The sequence below is a fragment of the Elaeis guineensis genome, chromosome 3 (assembly GCF_000442705.2).
Source record: "Elaeis guineensis isolate ETL-2024a chromosome 3, EG11, whole genome shotgun sequence".
In the NCBI taxonomy this organism is placed as follows: Eukaryota; Viridiplantae; Streptophyta; class Magnoliopsida; order Arecales; family Arecaceae; genus Elaeis; species Elaeis guineensis.
In genome coordinates this window covers 101,194,742-101,214,108 of record NC_025995.2, presented here as the reverse complement: position 1 = coordinate 101,214,108, position 19,367 = coordinate 101,194,742, and the positions used below count along the sequence as shown (strand labels likewise).

The window sequence follows — 19,367 nt, the reverse complement described above, 5'->3', positions numbered from 1 at the left end:
CGGCAAAATACTTACACCGTTAAACGAACAACAAGAAATAGCCCACATCTTTTATTAACGGCCGTTACATAATACCATTTGTCTTGCTGCGTTGTCTTATTCCCGATGAGAGGCCAGTAGAAGGCCGACCAGCAACATCAGCCATCCTTATCACGCTCTCTCAAAGTTTAAATTATATTTTCTTGGCTACGATCGCTTCTTCCGATACATCGGCATCATGATCTCATCATACGACGGCGTCGTCACCGTGGGGGCACCATAAGGATCCGGTGTATCCGATCGCGGCGGACGGCGGAGGATCCATGCTTCCAGCGGCGACGGCGGAGCTCCGGAGTTCAGGCTCGGCCAGGGGCGCCGGATAAATGCCCCATCGCGGGGATCTAGGGCTTCCCGGCGCCGCCCTGGTGGCCCTCCTCCTCGGCCCTCTCCTCGCCCTGCTGCTCCGCCGGCGGTGGAGGTTCGCAGCGGTGCGGCGGCAGGAGGTCATGCGTCTCGCGCGCCTTGCCGCGGAGGAGGCCACCCGGGCGGAGGAGGAGGCGGTCCTCGCTTACCGCCCCATCACGGCCGCAACCGCCGCCGGCAGGGGGCCGCGGACGCCTCAGTGCGCCGTATGCTATAGCCCCACCACCACGAGGTGCTCTCGGTGCAAGGCCGTCAGATACTGGTAAGTGGGCGTGGATTCCCCATCTCATTCTCTGTTTCCGAATCATAATTATTGTGTTAGGTTTCATGGAGAATTTGTTCGACTTTTCTTAATTTTTTGCTTCTATTGGGATATCATTTGATTCATTGGTGTGTGAACTTCGAAAATTGGTCAAATTAGGGCTCCCATGTTGATTTTTTTGGCTAGATTCGGCTCGCGTATCTATGTAAACCAAAGCTTATATTTTGTAAAATTTTATCTTTTTCCGGAAGCTTTCCGACTTACTGCAAAACACTGTCTTAGGTGTCTGACTTCTTTTAATATGATGTAATTAAATGTTTGGGTTAGACGAAAAGAATCATGAGAAAAATCGGAGGGTTCAAGAGTATAGAACAAGTTGAATCCACTAATAAGGGGTCAGAACAAATCCAACAAAACAACATTAAGTGCTCGTTGGGATCGAGCCCTGTACATAACACCATGCTGTTTCATGCTTTCCTCTCCATTTTAGCTCAGCCTTGTTGTAGTCACCACCTTTATCATTGTCTTTTCCAACTCTTTCAGTTTTTTGTTTTCTTGTAGTTGCCGTTTCCATCTTCCTCTTCCAAGGTAAGTTTCATTTAAGGGATCTTGTTGGGATAAGAACGTTATTGTGTGCATAGTATTCCCAGTTGCCTCCTATTATTTCCTAACCCTAAGGGAGTCATTTTATTGAGCATCATAATGATCATCAACACTAAATCTGATGCGATGTGCCTGCTATGGATGCAATCTTCACCTTGTGATGTGATGTTAGTCAGGTAGCTAAATGAAATAACATCTTATCCTGTCCAAAGGCATGCTTTAAAGGATTAAGTAATAGTTGATTTCACCGATAATTTGGTCAGTTAGAACATATGTGTGCTTGGGCGTGGAGCCAAGATTCATCCCATGGGGGTCAGATTATTTACCATTGGTCAGGCAATAATCAAAAGTTAGGACATAACGTAGTGCTGCATAAATTACAACCTTTCAGAAAATATCTTTATCCTTGCACCAATCATCCTAGATAAATTTTTAAATATATTTATACTAAATTTTAAGATATATGTTGCAAGCATGAATTTGAACTGTTTAAAAAATTATTTTTGGATGATGAGGATTGATGGATCAAATTTGTGATGGTTTTTTTTCTTCCTCGATTATGAGAATTCCAAGCTTGCTTTGGGACCAATTGTCTGATGGCAATAGTGACGACATGGCTGAGTGCCATTAGTTCTAAGAGGCACCTCTGATGCTGATTGTGATAAGGAAGGCATTGTGATTACCAACTGTGCATGATAGAAGTCTCACAAATTATCATAGAACTCCTTAAAAATCCTTGACCTCACAATTGCCAGTGTCCCACTTCTTTGTGAGGTCTTTCCTCAAGATCTTGGTAGAGATGGACCTCCTGTTGTTGGTTGCTAGTGATGAGGTCTCCTCTAATGGTTAGTGGTCATCCTTCTTGATCACAGCCTCCCCCTCCTCTCTTTTCCTTCCTTTGATTGTTTCTATTTAAGGAAGGTTTGGATCAACATGCATGAAAGAGGCAATTGGGAGGGAGCACGAAGAAGGTGGGGAGGAGGCAGCTAGGTCGGTAGGGTGGGCAATGAAGTAGCAGATTGGTGGGGCCAATAATGGAGGGACGACAATGAAGTAGTGCATGAAGGGAGGAGGTCAAAGTGAAAAGAAATAGGAATGAACTTTCTTAGTTATTTTATTGTATTCTTGTAATACTTTTCAGATGGAGCAACTCTATTAATTAGAATGGTATACAGCTGTCCTTATAAAAGGAACAGCGATTCTCAAGTAATTGTCATGCCAAATCATTACAGACAGCTATTAGGATATGAAAGGAATTGTTCAAATTGTTTCGAAGCTGGCAGTTCTAAATGGGCAGCTCATATCTGTAAATAACTGATCTCTTTTTCCAAATCTTGGAGCCATTAAAGGGTATTGGCATCCTATGAGACTTTTAGAGTAGTAAAATAGGAGTAAGAATTAATTGTATCTGTTTCTTCATGAGTTTTTATTCTTCTTATTTTTCCTGTTTTATTGTATTTAAGGAAGACCATGTGAGAGTTTGAATTACAAATATGTGATTATTTGATTGATTCCTTAAATATTGTGTTAGGTATCTCAATTTCATATGGTGCAAGATCACAAACTTGATACTGCAAGTTCATATGTTTCTCCACCCACTTTTCTCACCCCGCACATTTCCTTCCCCTGCCTCTCCCTGTCCTACATTCTATCTGCACGTTTTCCCTTTCTCCTTGAGTTGTCAACCACATGATCAAAGTTTCAAGTCCTTCAAGCATTTATTATTTATTTATATAAATTTTATTTTTATCAAAAGCAAAATAACACATGCATCTCCCATGCCACTTCCTAGTACCTATTAAAGTAATCACTCATGCAAAAAAGTACCACCAATTTGTAATGTTCCAAGTATAATAGGAAGTTGATTCTGATAAAGGTTGTGAGATCTGCGAGTAGGGAGCATGAAAAGCATGTTCCTAGTTAATCTTGGAGTGGGGGCCAAAGGAAGCATTGGGGAGGCAATGGAATCAAGAAGGGAAACACACTAGGAAATTTCTCATTCTTAGTGGAGTTCATGACCCCCCACCTCTATCCCCAAAGTCCCCCAGCCTCCTCTGGCTCCATCCATGATCAGACTGAAGCATTACATCTTCACAAGTTCTAGTGTATGATAAGTGGCATGTTAGTGCCTTCTAGTTCTAGGATGTAGCTATTTCTTAAAATTTAAACGAATAAAGAATCTTTGTTTGATATTAAAGAGGAAAACATAAACAGTATCTATGCCCACAAAATAAAACATAACCTGAACTTGAAAATGATGAATAAGAATTCATGAAACAGATCCTAAATAATCGAGAAGGCTTGGAGTTTATGGTTATCTGCTTCTTATGTTCATATAACCTTGGTTCTGAAATTTGGAGAATTGTGCTTTGGCAATAGCAAAGCATGAACAAAAAGGTAGGACATGCCATGTATATATTCAATTTATTGATTGTTTATGTATAGGCGATTCGACAATTGTTTAAGCATGCTTCCGACGACAAGCTTGGAAATAGGACTGCATGATTACAACGTTACCCTCATGGGTAGTTTCTATAGCTGGTGAATCTTAATAAAGACAAGCCAGGAACTAGAATTGCATGATTACAACCTTATCCTTGTGAGTAATTTCTTTCTATAGCTGGTGAATCTTAATAAACTTTGAAGATGAAGGTTGTCGTTTTGCAAAGGTGACACTTGTATTATCTATTTGACTCGAGCAAGCAAATATCAGCTGGCATGGCTTTTTCTAATCTCTCATTGTATTTTATATGCTGAAGATTAGTGTTGTTTTTTTATTTTTCCATTCAATTTTATATCCTGGACCTGAAGTAGTTTTCTAGGAGTCATAGCAAATCTTTGGTTGCTGAAGAGTAAGCACTCAATATCTGCACTCAATATATTGATTGACTCTGCAACATAAATTATACTAAGAAAAGGTGGAGCTATATTCCTCTATCAAATTTCCATGTTAGGGTCAGATCAGAGAATGGTATGTTGTTCCTTTTTTCTTTTCTTTTCTTTTTTTTCTCTTTATACTTGTCCAAGATAATAGCTTATTATATTTAAGCATCTAATTTCAAATAACCATTATGTACAGGGATTTTGGAAAATATTATGCTCAAAATACTTGCATTTTCTTCTTGACAATTGCAGCTCAGGTAAATGCCAGATAATCCATTGGAGACAAGGGCACAAGGATGAATGCCATCCCCCACAAGTTGATGATCACTATAATGGCCATGCAACTGTCTCCAATTTGAAGGAAGTAGAAGCTCAACAACCTGATTTACATAATGACAATCTGGAAATTGAAGGAAAATCAAAGAAAGAACCCATTGTGACATCCCCCGAGAGACCATCATCTGAATCCAACTTCTCTTCAGAAGCTTTTAGTGAGAGTGAATTTACAGATACATCTGGAACAGAAAGCTCTTCTGATTCTTTCACTGAAAATTCATCATCTAGCTGCTCTACAACCTCTGGCTCAGTGAAAACATTTAATGAGGCCTCTGCTAATGAGGACCACAGTCTACTCCATAATGCAAGTACAGGAGAACCTTCCAGCAAGGATCCTACTCAGCAAGCAGCAGACCTAACTAAAGTTGCTCCTGAATTTTCTCGTGTGACCTCATCTGTACATAGTATTTGTTGCACTAGTAACTTTCAGCAAAGGGCATCCAATTCTAGAACTGAAAAGGTTGACGACAAGCCAGGTGGTCCTTTTAGCACAAGCATCATTGGTTCTGACAATTGCACAGATGCTAAGCCTTCTGAAGATGCTGGTGTATGTCATGATGCTCTTGTTGATTCAACCATGGGTCAAATCTCTGGTGATGTTGGATCCACTAATTTCCAATTAAATCAACAGGGTAATGCAAATTGGTTGGGTGAAAAATCACATGTGCATACCTCCTCCAAACTCTCCAACCAGGCTTCACCCTGTCAAACAAATTCTGCAGTTGAAAAACTGTCTCGTGAATCTGCTCCATTGGAAGGTACAGTGCAATCTGACCATACAGTATCCACGGCTTTGGGTACTGTCTCTAGTGGGCAGAGCAATGATGTATGGTCACTGCAGTCTAGACAGTCAAAATCGCAGTTTACAGCTTCTGCTGATCGAGCATCTTCTAGTGGCAGAGTGCACCTTGTATCACCCGATGCATCCTTGGAGGTGGAAAATGCTTCTAAAGTTTGTGTAAAATTATCTGAAAATAAAGCTGTACCAAATGGAATTAGTGACTTAAAAACATCTGTTCGGAAAGTTGTTCAGCAGTTGAAGTCTTCAAAAGTTTCAATGCATCATCCATCTGGTTTTGGAAGTGATATATCAAGAAAATACAAGGTGGCTTATCATTTTTCTTCTTCATTTTTCCGAATAGGCAACACAATTTATTTGCTTGTTGTTTTGCAGTGTGTTGGGTATCTAATCCATGTCTTTTCCCTCTTCTCTCTCTTTTCAGATGCTTTTTCCATATGATTACTTTGTCAAGCTTTACAACTGTGACAAAGTGGAGTTGCGTCCTTGTGGTCTTACTAACTGTGGAAATAGGTAAAGTTTGCCGCTATTTTAAACATTAACGTTTGGTGTTCATGTAAGTATTATCAAATCCATGATTCATGTCTGTCTGTTTGACTTTATGTAAAATCCAATAACTGTTCACCACATCAGTCTTTTTCCATCTCTGTCCTTTTCCTTCCCAGGTGATTCTTCATACCAACTATTGGAGTCACAAAATGTCACTGAAAAACTTTTTTTGTTTCGGTTTTTAAATGTGATCAGTAATACATGTGCTGATTTTAATCATTCTGCTCAAGAAATTTCCTTTTCTTTCCAGAATAATTGCTGTACAAGTGATCAATATTTCATCTATTTTTGCATGAGTATATTTTGATCTAGTTATGCACTACTATGACATGCACTCTCATGCTAAACTTTCTACCTTATAATCCATCAGAATTTCATACCATGCTTATGAATTCTTCTCAAATTTTAGTAGTTCCGGCCAATAGCTTAGTTGTAGCAACAATATTGGCTATTTTCAGATCATTTGGATAAAAGCCAGCTTCTCCTAAAAAGATTAAGTTATGCTTGTGAAGAAAGGAAGCTACCTTGCACGCCCAAGACTTGGTTACACTGGTTGGCACCCTTCGCCTAAGGGCTTCCTCTTGGTTAGAATGGTTGGCACCCCTCTCCTAAGGGCTTGCTCTTGAGAGAGGTCTAGGTTCAAACTCTTCTGGTGGTGCATTACCATCATATTGCTGAAAAAGGCAAAAATAGAATCTATATACCAGCATTATTATTGAATGTTGCTTCTTGATTCTAAGAACTGACCAGCTGTATCAAGCATATGACAAGCATATTTTTTAATGCATAACTTTTTGTTTATTGCAGCTGCTTTGCAAATGCTGTGCTCCAAAGCTTGGCATTTACTCGGCCACTCACTGCTTATCTTCTTCAAGGACTTCATTCGAAAGCATGCATGTTTTCCCTCTGTTAATCCTTTTTGGCATTCTCGATTTTCTTTTGCCTCTAAATACAAAGTTTTCTTAAACAATCTTCAACATTTTTCCTTGATTCTAGGCCAAAGGAGAGAGTGGTGTTTTACATGTGAATTTGAAAGTCTCCTTATGAAGGCAAAACAAGGACAGTCTCCCTTATCCCCCATTGGGATACTCTCTCATATACACAAAATTGGAAGTCATCTTGGTCATGGGAGAGAGGAAGATGCTCATGAATTTCTTAGGTGAGTTGGGTATCAACGAGTGCCATTTAAATTATTACAAATGATTTGGTTTGAATGATATGCAGATATGCATCCATCGATTTACTAGACTAGGTTACTCTAGTTCATTAAGTGATTTAAGTTAATTATTAATATAGCTTTTGGTTGGTATCATTGAAGATTAAATGAATATAAATTTTTAATATATAGTCAGTACCTTTATTCATTTACTGCCAACAAATCTTTATATCACCAATATGAGGCAGTCAGATTCACCTTATAGATTTTGATGTATTCGTTTGTTTTGAAGTTATGTTTTACAGTGTACTTTAGAATATTAATTATTTGAATTCCTAGAATTGTTCTAAATTTACTTACTGTAATCATAGGATTCTTTACTTGTGCAGTTCAGATATTTGTAATATCTGAGACAGCAGAAAGCTCATTGCCATATTATTTCTGTTGATAATTTAGGTTTAGGACCCTTTGCTGTGTAAATGTTACCATATGTATTTTGCAGAACTGATGTACCATTGTTTTGATTCATTGTTTAGATTCAGTTGACTATGTATAATTTATGTGTGGACAATGATTCCCGCTATTATGGGCATTCATTCAGTGATTTATTTTGACAGATATGCCATTGATGTGATGCATTCTGTGTGCCTTAAGGAAGCTGGATCATATGCAGTTGGTCCATTGGCTGAAGAGACTACCCTTATACAGCTAACCTTTGGTGGTTACCTTAGATCAAAGGTTGTTTTTCTTGAAAATTTAAGTTCCTTAAGTTTCAGTATTTTTAATTACAAGTTCATTTTCATTTCTTTACATCCGGGAATGAATAGTATTTATTGATTGCAAATCCAGATAAGGTGCATGAGGTGCTGGGGCAAATCTGAACGACATGAGCGGATGATGGATCTGACTGTAGAAATACAGGGTAATATTGGAACCCTTGAGGAAGCTCTTAGAAAATTCACAGCGACCGAAATTTTAGATGGGGAGAATAAATACCATTGTAACAGGTTGGTTAATTTATTTTTCCCTTTTAATTTGAGAAGCTTTCAGTTATTGCCATGCCATTTGGTATGTTTTTCCATTTATTAGGTTAAACTACACATATGATTTTTACATTCAAACAGAAAGTATTAATTGCAGGGCATTGCCATTGCGCAACCACATTTCTCAAAGGGCATTTAAAATGAGTGTTTGCCTTTGATGTGACTCTATAACAATAGGCTGATCTAGATCTAGATCCATTTCTTTAACTTGGTCAGAATGTCTTTCAAAATGGATATCCAAATGCCGAACCTTGTTTTCTACTTGATGCAATGATCTTGACATGACTCTTGCACAGTTTTGTTACTAGTTATTTCATGCCTAACCAGACATTAGCTTACACATCTATTGACTTATTCAACCTACTGATTTTTTAGTATATTTCATCTCTTTTGGGAAACTCTTGTGTTTGGAATTCTTTTCTTTTTCTTTAACCTGAATAAGCAATAATTATTGTATGTGTCTGTTGGTTGCTTTCTATATTTTCTTTCTGTTAATATTTATTTATTTTGCATATATACCTGTATAAATATCTGAAATTGCATGTATACCCTTGCAAAATTGCTATCTACGTATATATCCTTATAAATTATTTCTTTTTGCACGTCTATGCTATGGTCAGCATGCCATCCAAGGCTGTGAAGAAATGAGCTGCTTAAAATTGAAATGATTTAAATAACCTTAATAGCTAACCCAGTTGTAAAAAATGCACTGTTCTAAGTGGCGAAGGTTTCACCATTTTACTCTCTCCATTGTTCTAATCGCTCCGTCTCATAGCCCGTGTCCCTTCGCCTGCCCCACATCTCTCCCTAGGCTGCTGGCCCCACCCATCCACTCTCTCGTTGCCATTCTCCTCTGCCTTCTCTTGGAGGTGGGTTAGTGGCTTGGGGAGAGAGGGAGGCGGGAGGGAAAGGAGGGGAGAGGGAGGAGGGGTGGGGCCGACATCATGGGATCGTGATGCGGGGCAAGCAAAGGGATGCAGGCGACAAGATGGGGAGGGATGAGAACCGGGGAGAGATTAAGATGGTGAAGTGTTAACCATTTAAAATAATGCTTTTTTACGATCGGATAGCTATCATTTTGATTTAAACTGCTCATTTCTTCATGATGTTGCATGGCATGTTAGACTGCAGGGTATATGTCCATAAAGAAATAATTTACAAGGGTATACAAGCAAATAGTAAATTTGGGACAGTGCACATGCAATTTCAGATATGTATAAGGATATATATGCAAAAAGCCCGCTAACTTCAATTACCCTATAAACTCTGAGGTACTTGTATAATGACATTTATTTTTCATGATTCATGAACATTTTTATCTTATGATTTTTATCCCTGTGACATGATTTATTTCAGATGCAAATCATATGAACGAGCAAAAAAGAAACTGACCATATTGGATGCCCCTAATATCCTTACAATTGCCCTGAAACGATTTCAGGTAAATGTTCATAAGGTAAGGCATTTTGCTTCCATTTGTAGTTGAGTTTTTATCCACAATGAATGTGGTCACTGTTGGCTTCAATCTACAATAAAGTCTAGTTCTCAGAGGTAGTTTGGTTTATATTTGCTTATTGATGTTCTGCAGTCTGGTAAATTTGGCAAGCTCAACAAAGCTGTCAAGTTCCCCGAGTATCTGGATCTAGCTCCTTACATGAGTGGAACGAATGATAAGTCCCCATTATACAGGCTTTATGCGGTGGTTGTTCATCTGGATGTCATGAATGCTGCTTTTTCTGGCCACTATGTATGTTATGTGAAGAGTACTCAAGGAAAGTGGTATAAGACGGATGATAGCATGGTATGTTTTTGTTTTGTGATCACTTTCTTTCAAAGTCCTTTTGTCAACTTAAGGTGCTGCTCTCTTTTGTTGGACATTACACAGATATTGGTTATGGTTCGCAAAAAAGAAAAATCATGGCCTCCTCAGCATTGTTTGTTATGGCCTTCCACTTTCTTTTGGTTTTTCATTATCAGCTTTTTGGATTTTCAAACAGTTAAATGAGATAATACTTGTCTCACTTTCCTTGGTCCTTCTACAATCAAACTGGATCTTTTAAAATGTCAGCTGATCCAGCATGTTTGTAAAATAAAGTTACCTGCTGCATTTATGTAAAATATTTGCACTTCTCTGGTTAAAAGATTCTGCAAATTGCTGTCAAGTTGTTCTTTTTTCTCATATCATTAGTTGTTATTTATGATTTCTTTTTGTTACTGAATACTACTTGTATGAGAGAAGAATAATAAAGCAATTCATTCTGTTACTACATGAGAGACAGAAAAAGAGGGGGGGGGGGGGGGGAGATTAAAGAAGTATTTTACTGTTTACCAATGCTTTTGCCATATCATTTAAGTGTCAACAAAGACAACCTAATACTAAAACTGCTTCTAATGTTAACTGCAGGTAAAACAGGTGGAACTTGAGAGTGTCTTATCAAAAAATGCATACATGCTTCTTTATGCAAGGTAACTATAGGTGAAGATTCTCCTATTTTAAGATTTCAACCAGTATTCTATTTAGGTGTCTGCAGTCTGATAAATTGGTTATCTTTTTTCCTCAGGTGCTCACCGCATGCCCCAAGCTTGATAAGGAGCACAATCTCCCAAGGCCCGGTAAAGAGTAAGAACAGCCAGTGCAAGGAAGCTGTTTGTTCTGAGCCCGTAAAAGAGAAAGCAAGGTCCTGTTCTATGATCTCACACCATGCTTCATCAGTCGTGCAGCACATTGGAGAAGATCACCCCAACTGGACGCCTAATAACCATTTCAGCTATGAACCATACAATCTGTTGGATGAAAGGTTTCTGTTTCCCAAGATGGATTCTTCCAGTGACAGCTCTTCTCTTCTAAGCTGCTCGGATGAAGGCTCCTGGAGCACTGAGAGCACCAGAGACTCTAGCAGCACTGATGAGTATTCTGAGTACATATTTGGAGAGTCAGATCATTACAACCGGAATAGCCCTCTAAGATTCTCTGAGGATTCAAATGGTTACACTCACTCCCTGCTGAACTCGAGACATACTTCAGAAATTGTCTCAAATAGGCATGTGTCAGATCGCTCTAAGAGAAGCATTCTTCCATCAAACATCACGTCGTCATACCATGAAGATGGAAGTCGTGTGAATGCTGTTAAGTTATGGAGCAGATCGGCCAGTGGCCGGTAGCAGTTGGGATAAGAGCAGAGAGGGATGCTCCAAGGGGGAGGAGTACCGTAACAATTTGTATTCTGACAACTAATCCAAGTAGGAAACTAACATAGCATGGTAGGAGTAGGGGGACGGACTGGGTTAACCAATGTGAGGTACAGTCCATTGTGTTGATGAGCGGGTGCACTACTGGGGAAAGTAAAGCTCAAACATTTTATTGATAGGTTTAGGTTGTGAAGAGAAAATAAGTTACGCTGTATTAATTATTGTACTGTAAGTTCAATGGAAAAGGGAAAATGAAAATTTAACGTAAAAAAATAATGAGCAAGTCTTTCCTGTGTGAGGTTTTTCTCCCTTCTTTGTGGATATCATGTCTAACACATCTCAGATGGAAAAGTTTTTGCAGTTTCATTCCATTGTTCATGGCTTTTTGGTTCGCTGCAACTTGAGAGCAGATCTTATTGATTTTTGAGGAAGGCATCACTTTGTTTTCCTGGAAATCACTGGATTTTGTTACTTTCATGTAACCAAAGAACTGAGATCCAAATTTCTGATACCGGATTAATGAATCCACATACTCACCAAATATTCTGTTCAAGGGCGGCATCAAATTTGAGAGTCGTCCACTTCTAATGTGAGTTTTCTTGAATCTTCTCCTACAACATTTTTCCATCTTATAATAGACTTCCCATGTACCTCCATGAGAAATACAGAGAGACCATCAGAATCCAAGTTGAACGCAGGGAACATGACATTCATCACTGATGACCTAGTTCAGAGATACTAGTAAAAATCTATAGTGCTCTGAATACTCTCTCTCTTTCTCAGAGAGAGAGAGAGAGAGAGAGGTGCCAGCTATTGCTGCCCAGTCCGCTGGTCAGTGATTAGTGAACTGCCAGTGCCAGGGCCCTCTCCAAGATGCAGACTGCAGAATCTCCAAAAAGATGTTCAGAAGCCAGGTTGGGTCCTGGTTGTTTTAAAGGTGCGATTGAGCTAAATCATATCAGATCAATTCATTCCAATGCCTGTTTGACTCATCTATGCCCTTACAGAGGCAATAAGACTTCGCCATGACATCCAAAGGCAATATACAACATTCCAAATTGCAGACAGTGCTGATGCAGCTATTTGTTATGTCTAGGTACAACCTCAAAGGTATCTTCTCGAGCCAGGTCTACAGGAACAGGAGACAGATTTCAAAACCAAGTACATACAACCTAGTGCAAGGCACCTCCCATGCATTTGTTATCCTCTTTGTAAGGATGAGATGCTTCAGAAGCAAATTAGGATGAGGCTTTTGACCATAAATCAGACATCAACTGGTTGGTGCAATTTAGAGTAGGAGAGGAAATTCAGGACGTGTTAGTGGCTGAATCCCTCTGAAGTCTGTTTTCCATGACAAAGGGACCCGGCACATTTGCATTCCCTCCCATGCCCTTCTAATCTCAGCAGCAGGAGCAGAGGGCGAATGGAGGGGTACAAATCCAGCTGAATAATTAGATCAAAGTAGTTAAACAACAATATTAGAACCATCCCCATCTAATTGGACTGCTCCACCAAAGTGCGATAATCATGACTTTCCATCCGATGTTCTGCAATGTTCCCAATAATTAGCTTAAAGAACAAGAGCAGAGCAATTGCAAAGCAATAACCAGAAGACAGTGGCTAATCATGCGTGCAGCAAGTAAACTTGCACTGAAGGAGCTACAAAATTTACTTTGTTACCATAAGGCAATGGGTGATACATGGAATCTATACCGCCATTGACACGGAGAACCCCAGCTCATCCCATAAGTGCGCATGTGCCGGCCTAGATACTGTGTATTTACCCATGTTTGAGCCTCTTCAGAACCTTCCCTGCAGGACCACCTGCCAGAAAATGCTGTCCTCGACCAGGATCGAGGGGGTACCACACAACGCATTTCAAAAGCCATAGGAAATCTTCACGTCTGAAATTAGATTTGGTGCAGAAACAAACGCCAAGTGACAAGCTGACGTTTTCTTCTTTTGTAAAGGGTTTTACAGGAACAAACATGAAGATTAGTCAGAGGTCTAATCATGTCTTCTCACTAATTCTACATGCTTATCTTCCCATCTTTAGTTGCCTGCATCGGAGTGTGATTTAATAAAAATGCTTCGGAGCTCCTGTTAGTGCACACAAAAAGTTTCCTGACCCCATATGATGCTGCAAGTTGCACTAATTTTGTGCGAATCCAAGGATCGCGCCGTAGCATTATCCAGAGGTTCATGTTATAGGGATTAGTATTAACATGACATGTCACAACAAGATTACTTGGAAACAGAATTTTTTGATTATGACTTGAAAACAAGATGATGTAGAGTAATTGGTCTGGCAAGCCAGGAAGTCAGGAATTACGCTTCTTGTGATGGATTCCAATAAATATGCTGGAATTTCCGGTTGGTATAGAAAATTGGCTGGTCTCTTTCTTCCTTTTCTCTTTTGATTTTTGCTTCTCCATTGATCACATACGATTCATTTGGAGCACATTGATCTATGAATATGAATTTTCAGAACCAGTTTTTTCGAAATTTATGTGGTCTGGAGGGAATGGTGCCTAGTCTTGGAACAAAAATCATATAGGACGGGCGCCATAGAATATCATATGGGATGGTTTCCTATTTTACCATGTTTCTTGTAATACTAATTTTAAAAAAAAAATCTAAAAGTCAAAGGCTCCTTTCATTAATGGAGTTATTAATCTCATAATTAAAAATAAAAAATATAATATTTTTTTTTCATAATATATTTTTTATCGATACATACCACATGACAAAGTAATACACATCAAGTAAATTAATCATTAAATAAGTCAATACACATCTCCAGAAAAATCGATGTATAATTTTCAGAATAAAATACATCGATACATGTTACACGGTCAAATAATACACACTTAGCAAATTAGTTATGTGACAATCCAAATGCATCTCTAAGTAAATCGATACAAAATTTTCAAAATATTATATTCATTATTAGTACGCACTATATGGTACGGTGACACATACTTATTGACTTTCTGATATATATTATAAATTTCTTTGATACACACCTAACGGTAATCCCATATACATTTTTAGATAAATTGATATACAATTTTCAGAATATACAGTTCATATATATAATACACAGCTAGAGATACATATTTAGCAAACTAGTTATCTAGTAATCCAATACATACCTCCAAGCAAATTGATGCATATTTCCAGATCATTATGTCCATCAGTACATATTATATGATATAATGATACATATCAACTTTTGATACATATTAGAAGTTTCTTTCATACACACTTGGTAACGATCTAATACAAACCTTCTGATAAATCGATGTATAGTTTTTAGGATATGCATTTTATTTGGTGATATGTATCGGAGCACTGTTGGGTGTGTATTCAAAAAGCTTATAATATATATTAGAAAGTCGATGAGTGTATATCACTAGATCATGTAGTGTGTACTAAGGAATATAATATTTTGAAAACTACATATTAATTTACTTGAAAATACATATTAGATTGTTAGATGACTAATTTGCTAAGTGTATATCATTTGACTGTATACTATATATTTGTGAACTTTATATTTTGAAAACTGTGTATCTTTATTTGAGGGTGTGTATTGACTTACTTGATGAATAATTTATTTAGTGTGTAACATATGACCATATAGTATGTATTGATAAAAAGTATGTATTAAAAATGAAGAAGAAATGGTGCCATATTTTTTAAATTATGGGACCGGCAACTCCATTAGTTAAAAAAGCCATTGATTTTTAGATTTATTTTTTAAGATTATTATTAAAAGAATGTGTCAAAATATAAAATCCACCCCATATGGTATTCTAAATGCATGGATTTGTTTACGTAATTGTCCACATATAATGATTACTGGATTGAACTCACATGATGACCGTTAAGGGGTTTCGATATTAAAGAAGATATATGCACGGGCTTTTACGATAATCTCTGTTCAATGCGTGAGGCTCTAGTTCACGCAATTTTTTTTGCTCTCCCTTTCTTCCAGCTCGGTCCTCCCTAATGTGGAGCTTATTATATGGAGGAGCTTAAAGGCTACCCATATTTAGATTGGATGTAGATTTGTGAACTAATTTCTCTCGTCTCTATTTGAAACTATGCTATGGCGTGCAAGCCATGTTAGGTGGGGCCATCTGTTTCCAGCTTCTCCCTTGACAAGTGAAAGGGCGCTTGGACTTGGATCGAGTTGTCAGATAAACTGAGGTAGGCATGGACCAGCATTTCCATGGATCTCCATAATGACTCATCCTACAAAATTATTGGAGTTGGAGCTAGTTTTGGTTTGACCACCGCCCATTCTAAACGGTGTCGTGGTGGTGGCTGTCGCTGTTGAAGAGGAGGAGGGTTAATTTGGCTCACTACAAATATAGATACTGTCAACGAGGTTATCGAAGCTAGCATAATTAGTCCCCCAACGACTGTGTACTAAGATATTTATATAGAAAATCTGAATAATATTTTAGGATTAGTATTCTTCAGTAACATCCCGAGTTGTAACGAGGCTAGACGGTTGCACCAACACCATGGCTTTGCCAACCTTCTTTCCGAATTGGTGCAGTGGGGCCTAATATATATGCAGCCAGGCCAACCCGAGACCACTCTGGTCCGCTGGCTAGCAAGGTCCCTTTGGGCTCATGTCATGCCGGCACGTAAGTTCTCCTAACAGGGTGTAAATTACTTTGCAGATGTGAAACTAAGAGTAATTTTTGTGTACCGTATGTAGTGTAAAAAAAATATATCATTCCATCTGATTGGATCACATAGTCACTGTTTTTCAACACGTATTTAATATTTATAGTTCTACTTTTTCGTTTAAAATTTTGAACGACGAAAATACTCCTCAATTTTTGAAAAAATTATGATATCCTGCGATCCAATTATGACTTTCTATTTATAATTTGATCATAAGATATCTTAAGAAAGAAACGTATTTTCATCACTTAAAAATTTTATAAATTTTCAATAATAAAAATATTTTCATTCTTTATTATTTCTGAAAAAAATTATGATTTTGTACGTACAAAAAATCATAATTTGAACGCAGAATATTATAATATGATCGCAGGATGTTATAATTTTTTTAAAATAAAAAAATATTTTTATTATTTAAAATTTTAAATAAAAAAATAAAATTATAAATATTAAATATATGTTAGAAAATAATAATTATGTATTTCAATATAATTGAATGATACGTTTTATATCAATTTTATTATACCTGAAATTAAATAAAGATAGGCAATGCATTATGGATGCACCGAAGGTCCTTACGGATCAGGCTATGACGTGGCTGGAGCACCCCACCACACCATATCTCAAGCGTCAACTGCCAAATGTCAACTAAAAAACAGCAGCAAAAGGCCGTTTGCTGCAATAGATTAACACATAAAAAAGGACCGTCGGGAACCATTAATCACGCATTTTGTCACGTAACCGCAATCAGGGGCGGAGCTCCCCGTCTGCCGTCTCGTCAGAAGACGTGGGCGGCGTCGCGGCATTAATTGCCAGCCCAACTCTCCGCGTGAGAAATAAAAGAAGAAACGGTGGATCGAAGCAGGTGCTGACAAACGAAAGCCATCAACGGTCGCTTTCCGATCTGGAAGATGGACAAAAGAAAGCAGTGGAGTGAGAAGCCCACCCTTCCTCCTTTCCATCTTCCAGCTCAAGCACCTCAAAAATATATTATTATTCTAAAAGCAGATAGAAGCCGTGCGAACTGAGAACTACTTTGATTGGTGACGAAGGGTGGAGAAAAGTATGGTCAGCTAAAAAAAGACAAAATAATTTATATTTAATTAAAAATTTTAGATAAAAAAATTATATAATTTTTTTTAAAAAAAAATAAATTTTTGATCTTCTATTAGAAATAAAATTCATGTAAAAAAAAAGAAAGAAAGAAAGCTCACTCTCCCATGATCAAATTCTTTTTCTAGAAATGCATTTAATTCAGGTAGCTTATGTTGTATTTCCTTCGTATAATTGATTCTTTAAGGATATAAAATAATATTTTATCCTTTTCACAAAAAAATATTATATATAACTTCTTTAGATATAATATTATTTAAGCTTTTGCTTTTCAGATGATATGGTCTGAATTAAAATTCTTACTGGGCGAACCAAACGACGAGCCCGAGAGAGCCAACCCACATCCACCCATTCGTACGAACGAGAAATTGTACCATACCAACGTGCTCCCATATCTCTCTACCCATCTCTCCGACGCGCGACCAACACGGCCCCGCTCACCCCTATCAACCTCCGGCCCCATTGCTCCTTCCAACCTTACTTTACTTCCTTCAAAAGTTCAACTCACTCCAGAACAAACCGTCTTCTCTGTCTCTCTACCTTTTTAATTCCATACCCCATTCTTCCTCCAATAATCAATCCAATACTCTCTTCATTTTGTTAAAGAGTTAGAAGATAAGATGAAGTGCTACTCAGAGGAAGTGGACAGTAGGAGCTGTGGAGAGTTCAAGAAACAAAAGAAGACGGCAGAGGAGTTGGGGAGTAGAAGAGGAGGAGGGAAAGAAGGGGATGGGTCGAGTAATGAGGTGGTCAAGAGGCGGAGAGGCCGCCCGTCGGGATCCAAGAACAAGCCCCAGCCCCCTGTCGTCATCACCCGGGAGTTTACCGATTCCTCCCCCGCTATGCGGCCGCACGTCCTCGAGATCCCCGCCGGCCACGACGTCGCCGCCTCCCTCGCCGCCTTCTCCCGCCGCCGCGCCCTCGGCTTGTGCGTCCTCGCCGCTTCCGGCCCCGTCGCCAACGTCACACTCCGCCAGTCACCCTTCCCGGTGGAGGGATCCCCCTCCGCCGCCGCCGCCGTGGTGACGTTCGGCGGCCGGTTCGACATACTCTCCATCTCCGCCACCTTCTTCCCGCCGTCCCTCCCAGCCGCCGCCGGCGGATTAGGCGGGGGGTTCTCGGTGTCGCTGGGGGGCCGCATGGGAGGGTGGTGGGGGGGATGGTGGCGGGGCCTCTGGTGGCAGCGGGGACGGTGGTGGTGGTGGCCGCGGGATTCGCAGAGCCCACCTTCGACCGGCTGCCGGTGGAGGAGGAGACGGCGGGTTCGGCCTCGGCCTCTCTCTCCGCCGCCGGCGGCAGTGGAGGTGGCGATGAGGTTGCCGCCCGACCTCATCATGATGAGGATGATCATGATGAAGAAGCGCAGTATCACTATCAACACGACCATTTTCATCGTCATCACCATCATGGATCGTCCGACGGTACACCGATCTACGCCGGTCACTTCCCTCCAGATGTTCTATGGACTCCCACCGCCCGCTCCCCGCATCTACCACCACCACCACCACCTCCTTATCGATTCACTTGATATTATTTTCTTATTTCTTGTCAAAAAAAAAAAAAATCGGATCTGTTTTTTTGCTTATTGTATTTGGTTTTGATTGTTCGTGAGGTTGTTATCATGTAATGTAATAAGTGAAGGTTGAGTAGGAAGTAGTCAGTTCTCATCAGGACTAAAATTTGGAGGCATAAATGATGAAGTGGATAAGGTTGGGATGACGGTGATGTGGCTTTTCCATTCGTCTTCTTCTTCTTTCTTTTCCTTTTTTTTTTGGGTGTATACGTATCTGTTTGGAATGGGGATCAAACGTGGAAGGGAGCACCCTTCAAGAGGTGCATTAACTTTACCAGAAAAAAGAAAAAAATAAGAAGAGGCGCATTAGAAACAGGCTGAAAATTAAATGGACTACTTTATTACCTTTTCTACTCTCTCATCATGAGAAGAAGAGAAGGACGTACTTTGGCAATCTGATCTGATCTGATCTGATCTGGCGTGTGGCAGAAGTTAGGAGTAGCATGACAAACTTGGCCGAGTCTCCAGCATCCACTGATCTTTTTCTTCTTTTTTCTGGTGAGCTATCAAGTACAATCATATATCTTCGAGTGCATACCCCACAGAGATCTAAGTTTATCAACTGCCAAAACTCGGTGGACAAGGGGCTATCAGTGTCCAAGTTTCAAAAACCAGATGGAAAAGCGTACAATTTAACCCATCTATGGGACTCACCGCTGAATTTTGATCATGTCCTTGGGGCCACAGTATTCTACAGCCGAGCTATCATGTTGGAAGAAGTCCTGATGCTCTCAGAAAGTACTGGTTCTGCCCTC

At 39.3% G+C, this 19,367-nt stretch overlaps 2 protein-coding genes across 3 annotated transcripts; both read left to right on the top strand.

Moving 5' to 3' along the window:
* The first annotated feature begins 217 nt into the window (after positions 1-217).
* On the top strand, positions 218-11,531 carry LOC105041399 (ubiquitin carboxyl-terminal hydrolase 17). 2 transcript variants are annotated; one of them, XM_010918365.4, is made up of 11 exons: positions 218-664; positions 4,403-5,591; positions 5,710-5,798; positions 6,642-6,727; positions 6,831-6,993; positions 7,608-7,728; positions 7,840-7,997; positions 9,390-9,489; positions 9,622-9,834; positions 10,438-10,499; positions 10,595-11,531. In XM_010918365.4, exons 1-11 carry the CDS (start codon positions 363-365, stop codon positions 11,193-11,195), a joined length of 3,084 nt encoding a protein of 1,027 aa, XP_010916667.1. In that variant the 5' UTR covers positions 218-362; the 3' UTR covers positions 11,196-11,531. The 2 variants fall into 2 exon arrangements, with proteins under 2 accessions (XP_010916667.1, XP_010916668.1); XM_010918366.4 differs by having other exon boundaries at positions 9,390-9,474; positions 10,595-11,403.
* Positions 11,532-17,355: 5,824 nt separating this feature from the next.
* LOC105041400 (AT-hook motif nuclear-localized protein 28) lies at positions 17,356-18,758 on the top strand. The gene is given in 2 exon segments (XM_010918368.4): positions 17,356-18,167; positions 18,170-18,758. Coding segments are annotated over 2 exon segments (906 nt in total). The 5' UTR covers positions 17,356-17,659; the 3' UTR covers positions 18,568-18,758.
* The last annotated feature ends 609 nt before the right edge of the window (positions 18,759-19,367 follow it).